A 6,413-nucleotide genomic window follows, 5' to 3' on the forward strand; every position below is an offset into this window, starting at 1 on the left:
TTGCTGGTCTTGTAGCTTTAAAGTGATAGCTCGTGCTAACTTCTTTAATTTGCATTTATTTCCCAGACTGCTAGTGAATTTTATTCTTTTTCCTTGACCATTGAGATTTGTTCTTCTGTGAGTCGCCTATTTCTATCTTTTGCCCTCCTGTCCATTTATGAGATATTTGTTTACTATACCCATTGTTATTTATCCTATTTTCACAAGACGCCTAGGACTCCCAGTTTCTCCCTCATCCTCTGGGTTCTCGCCCCTGAAGCTTTCTCCCCCATAAGGCTCTGTCTCTCTTGTAATCCGACCCCGGCCTTACCTTCCCAGGAAAAGAGCCCCCGCCTTTCTCTGAGCTCAGGCCTGGTTCTCTCCCGAGGGCAGCGCTTCTCCCTCCCCGAGGAGGACGCTCGGCAGGGCAGCTGGCTTTGTCTTTCATTCTCTCCTGTCCCCAGTGCAAAATAAGTTCTCAATAAATATTTGTTCATGATCCCGATCAGTTTTGAAAAGCGTTATAGTAGTGTGGTTGACCATGTTGGCTCTGGAGCCAGGCTGCCAGGGTTTAAATCCCCGCTCTGTACTTAATAATTATGTGCCCATGGGCACGCCTCTCTGTGCCTCAGTTTCCTAAAACGGAGATTGTAGAAGTAGCTGCATCGTAGGATCGTTATAAGGATTCAATGAGCGAATATATGCGTATCAGTTTCCTAGGGATTTGTACCAAATCGCCACAAACTGGCTGGCTTAAAATAAGACATTTATTCTCTCTCAGTTCTTGAGGCCAGAAGTCCAAACTCCAGGGACCAGCAGAGACTTACTCCCTTCAATGGTTACAAAGGACCCTTCCTTGCCTGTTCTAGCTGCTGGGTGGCCGGCGATCCTTGGTGTTCCGGGGCTTCGCAGCTCCCCCGCTCCAATATCTGGCCTCTTTCTTCTGTGTCCCTGTGTCTCCACACAGTGCTCTCCTCGCTGCGTGTCTGTGTCCAGATTTCCCTTTCCTTACAAGAACGCAGTCATTGGCTTTAGGGCCACCCTGACCCAGTATGACCTCATCTTAACTTGATTACATCTGCAAAGACCCGATTTCCATCAAAGTTCATTCCCAGAAATCGGGGTTAAGACTTCAACCTATCTTTATGGGGGGACACATTTCACCTCGGCACGATATATAAGCCCTCTAAATAGGGCCCGGCACATGAGAACAGGGACTTTGCTGCTGTTTCCACTCTTTTGTTCCTAGTGCCTTTAACAGTACCTAACATGAGTGTTCAAAAACTTTGCTGAGGAGCGGGGAGCGGAGAAGGGAAAATAAAAAAATAAAATGTTAAAAAAATAAATTAATTAAACGCGTTGCGGCAAAAAAAAAAAAAAACTTCGTTGAATTAATAATTTATCAGCCCTTCGTCTCCTGCACTGTACATATATTTTCAATATCTCTCATTCGTCTTTTTGTTTTATTATATCTTTTTGTTGTCAGAACCTAATATGTCTAGCTTCCTTCCTTTGTTCCTTTTTTCTTTTTTAAAAAATAAATTCTGGGTTTGTAATCTTGGTTAAGAAGGTGTCGTTCCTCCACCCCCTATATCTCCCTTCCCATGTTTTACGGCTAATCTCCTAGACTTTCTTGCAAGAATGTTTTATTGTTTTATTTTTTAACGTAAACGCTTAATCCACACAGAATTAATGTTCGTATATGGTGTAAGATCGGGTCCTTTTTCTGTTTTTCCCACAGACTCGAACGATTACATTTATTGATTTGTGAAATTCTCATTATCGTAGGGTCTACATCTGAAAATTCCCATTAACTAATTACATTGTTATATATCTAAGTTACATGGGTATATAGCCATTTCTATATCAATACAGTTATGTATTTTTTTTAATTTAGTAAAATAAGCCTTTCCTCAGTTTTCTTTCTTTTTATATTTTCTTGGCTGTTCTCAGGCCAGGTTTATACTTTCCCATAAAACTGTATACAATTATCCCCGCCCCCCAAATGCGTTACTAGGATCACAATTGGACTTGCATTAAATTACGCATTAAAAACACATCTGCTTTTGAAGTAAGAGGCGAGAACAGAAAAGAGTGCACAGAAGGAGGGGACACAAAGCCCGTCACTTCTGAGGAGAGGGTGGCAGTTTAGCGCCAGCTTCTCGTGACGCATTTGACTGTGTGCTCAGCTTTGGGCACCGGCGTTTGTTCTCACTTGCCCCGTGAGCAATAGATCCGATTTGCAGACCTCAGGAACAGCCTCCCCCGAAGAAGGGGTGGTTTGTCCGCTTTCATCTTCAATCTTCACAATTTCTTCCTGACGGGCTGGGTTCATTTGCCCGTGGAACACCGGAAGATTTTATAAATGAGTGCAAAAGTGAGCTAGGTTCTGGATGTCTGCCTCTAAAATTAGATACATCTGGTTGATTTACTAGTTAAACCTGGAATCTCCTTGACGTTGAAAAGTTGCCATATCACCTTGTCTTCTAGTTTCAGCCCGAAGCTGTCTCATTTCGCAACTTTCGTAGGTTGCATCTAGGCTTGGCGTTTTGTCATTCTGAGCCATCTAAACACTATGTTAGTCTTATTGGGTTCTACAGGAATAATACATTTTTAAAAAACGAAACCAAATCAACATTGTCATCATCATGCCTGCAGCAAAAAAGGAAAGAGAAAAACCCACTGTCTTACAACTTGGCAATTGCTGTTGACAAACCATCGGTCTGGCTTGAGGGTCAAGAGTTCGGTGCTGAGGTTGGCGGAAGGATTGTTTGGGAAATGTGGTTCAGGGCCATTACCAATAGGTTGAGTCAAATTAGATCCAGTGGACCAGATATGTCTACCCTATAGATTCTGGGGAGTGGTTGGATTGTGATCATGGTATGTTGCCTGTGGTCACAGCATTGCCACCAAATTTATAGAATCCCATAGATTCGAAGAGCTGGAAGGGACTTGAGTTCATGCGCGCGTCATTACCCTCTCTCCGCCCCTGATTCTTCTCCATCGTTCACCATCTCGGTGGCTGGAGCGTGCTTCCCTGACCTGGTGACGCTGGATTTGGTCACATGGCCTTCTTTGACATGGGGTGTGGTGGTCTGACCACACCTGAGGTCTGCTTGAGGATTGTCTCAGCCTTGTGCTCCAGCAAGGAATCCGTGAAATGATGTGGCCTCATGAGGAGGAATGGGTGTGTAATCTAAGCGACATCCCGGGGAGGCAGAGCTACTGCTTGGTGAATCAGAATATGGCAGGCCGCAGTTTGTCCCTCTCTGATGAGGAACTGTCTTAGGGAAATGCCTCCGAGGAATGACCAAAGGACATGACTTACATGGTAAATGTTTTAAGATCTATTTTGTAAATGTTGCAATTTAGCCTTACGTTGCATTGTAAATTGCCTCCAAGAGTTGTGATAAATCTACTTGATTTGCTTCTGTGTTCATCTTAAGAATGAGAGCGGAGCAAGGGGAGGCATTAGAAAGAGGCATTAATGTTTGGAAAATGCTTAGCGCCTCTTCTGGTGACTACACTCCCGGGCTTTGGAATCCTTGGCGACCCTCTGTGCCGGTAGGGGATTGCTCGCCTGCCACCACCGGACAGGCTGCCTGAGGCACAGCCCACCTCCCGGGCGCTTCGCAACCCCCAGGCTGTGAAACATTTGCCTGCAGACATTCTCTTACTCTTCATTACATATGTTTTTATGAAAGAACTAAACAGGAGGAATTTGCAATGAATAATTCATGTGTAATTGTTTTCAAAATATAAAGTTATTTTTCAAAGAAAGCAACCGGTCTATCTGTCTCAGAGACCCACTGCTGTTTCCACGTGGGCCTCAGCTTTCTGTCTAACAGTCGCACCACCCTGGGCTGGGACGGGCTCCTCCGCAGGGCGGAGCTGGGACAGGGCGCACGTGCAGATGGCACAGAGCTGCGGTAATTCCCACTCACACGTGCTGCCTGCCCACGTCCCCAGGCAGGCCCTTGGGATGGTCTTGGAATCCAGCAGTGCTCCCTGCAAGGCCCCCAGGCAGCGCAGCAACACCTGCACTCCCCTCCCGCTCCCCGCTCCCCGCTCCCCGCTCCCCTGCACCAAGCCCATCTTGCAGCTCGTTTACTCCAGCTCACTGGAAGCCCAGCCAGGCCAAAGCCTGACCAGCCGGGCCGATGCAGATTCTGTTTATTACTGACGTAGACACCCAAAGCTGTCAGCTCCCTGGGTCCTAGTCCCACACATCAAAAGGGACAAAACCAGAACAGAAGGAGCTGACGACTGCCCTGCAGGTTGTGGGTACCCCGATGCAGCTAAGTGCTTTGAGTTTCTACAGCTCTAGTCCAGGGAGGCGGGCGCAGAAGGCTCCATCCTCTTCAGATCCTGGGAGGCGAGGATACCCGGCCACGACAGCCTCCCGGGGAGGTGGGGGGCGCTGGGGGAGATGACCTACAGGACCTACAGCTCCTACAGGCCCCCGTCTGTGGTGTTCCACCAAGGCCGGATTCGCCTTTGCCTGGGTGGCCCGCCCAGGTGCGTGTGAGGGCGGCAGGTGTCCGTGGCGGAGACGTTCCTCCACTGCCCGGCCCCAGTGACCCTGTTCCAACAGTGGAGTTCATCACAGTGGTTTGAACTGGGTTTGAACCCCAGCTCTGTCATTCCCCGATACTGTGACTGCGGCAAGTCACCTAAACTCTGCGCCGCAGTTTCCACGTCTTTAGCATGGGGTCAGTAAGAGCACCTTTCGTAGGGCTCATGATGAGGATTAAGTGAGACTCGCAGAATGCCTGAGGGGAGCTCACGGCGATGCCTGGCACATAGCATGCAATGATGGTAATGCGAGGATGGTAATGCAGGTGGAGATGATGGTGGCGACGGTGACGGTGATGGTGATGGTAATGATGAAGACAGTGATGCCGGTGATGGTGATGGTGATGAGGGTGGTGAAGATGAAGACGGTGATGATGGTGATGATGCCAGTGATGTTGACGGTGGTGATGATGGTGATGGTGATGGTGATGGTGATGGTGATGGTGATGGTGATGAGGGTGGTGATGGTGATGATGCCAGTGACAGTGATGGTGATGACAGTGATGATGGTGGTGATGCCGGTGATGGTGATGGTGGCGATGACGGTGATGGTGATGTGTACTGTCTCCCCCATCCTCCTGTTCCCTGTGCCGCAGTCAGCTTCCTGCACACACTCTGCGATCGGCACACCGCTGACCCCGCTCTTCCTCTGCTCTCTAGCTTACTCTGGCTTCCTGTGGCATCAGAAGCCCTGACATACGTTAATGGCTGGTCTCTGTGTTCCCCAGGCCCCCGACACACATGCACACCCTTCCTTCAAAACTCACCTCCAGACTCGACTCTCCCCACAGTCCTCCTGCCAGCACCCTGAGCTGGGGCGGGGGGTCACCACCCTTGACATCTTCAGCCTTTAGATACACAGAAATATTGTGACCTGTGGTTCTATGTCCTCTTCCTAGAATAAAAGCCATATTTCCTCGTTGAAGTCGCAACTATTTTGAGAGTAAGCAGGGATGGAGTCTTCTGTCATGCCCGTGTCCCCTCCATGTCCCTTCTGGGTGCGGGGCTCGCCTGCCCGGGTTGCTGACTGACCATTGGCAGTGTGCTGCTGGAGCAGCCCGACCCGTCTCCTGGGACGGAGTCATCCGGACGACTCTGTTCACGTTCGCCGCGCCGGGAAGTGTGTTTCCTCGGTTGCTCCCCTCTCCTCCCACACACGCAAAACGGAAGCCGCGGTAGACGTAGGTCACGGGCGGCGGAGCGCAGGGATCACGGCGACTCACTGAGCAGACGTGCCTGACGAGAGGAAAAGAAGGGCCGGGGACACCCCTCCCCCCAAAACACATAGCTTGCGATTCAAACTGCGGACTGTAATAAAACTGTAATCAAAATTTTAGTTTTTCCTCCTCAAACTGCCTTGCTTTATTTTTTCCATGTTTCCTAGGATGTACGTGAATATAAATCTAATGTATGAGACTCGAGAGCCATCACGGCAGACGCGAATTTGGCCGTCTCGGATGGCCCGGCCTCTGAGGAGGTCTGCAGCGCTGACTGCGCCCCGGGCGGGCGCCGGGCTGCTCCTTTGTTCACTCACCCACGCGACAAACAAGCCTTGTCCAGGGCCAGGGAGCTGGGACACCTGGGCCCCGCCCGCAGGAGCCCGCGGGTGGGGGCAGACAAGTAACAATCGCAGGCTGCAGTGCCGGGGCCACATTGGTGAACCTGCTGCGGGCCGGAGGGGCTCAGCTGGACAGGGACCCCGGGACCACCTGACCGCCTCTCCTTCCCTCGTCTTCCCGCCAGGTACTGGAAAATAACAGAACAGCCATGGAGAATGATCCGTACGCTCAGCCAACGGCAAAAGTAGGACGTAAGAGAGAAGGGCTAAGCTATCGGGAGATCGCAGCAGGATTTGAAGG

The 6,413-nt window shown here is 50.0% G+C and overlaps 1 protein-coding gene across 1 annotated transcript in view; it reads left to right on the top strand.

Moving 5' to 3' along the window:
* EFCAB6 (EF-hand calcium binding domain 6) overlaps positions 1 to 6,413 on the top strand; it is a 197,139-nt gene that overhangs the window by 119,108 nt on the left and 71,618 nt on the right. Inside the window, exon 15 of the mRNA XM_023535895.1 lies at positions 6,298 to 6,405. Coding sequence (XP_023391663.1) covers positions 6,298 to 6,405 — 108 coding nt within the window. The remainder of the gene's footprint in view (positions 1 to 6,297; positions 6,406 to 6,413) is intronic.

This window comes from Pteropus vampyrus, unplaced genomic scaffold (genome assembly GCF_000151845.1).
Source record: "Pteropus vampyrus isolate Shadow unplaced genomic scaffold, Pvam_2.0 Scaffold145, whole genome shotgun sequence".
NCBI classification, from domain to species: domain Eukaryota; kingdom Metazoa; phylum Chordata; class Mammalia; order Chiroptera; family Pteropodidae; genus Pteropus; species Pteropus vampyrus.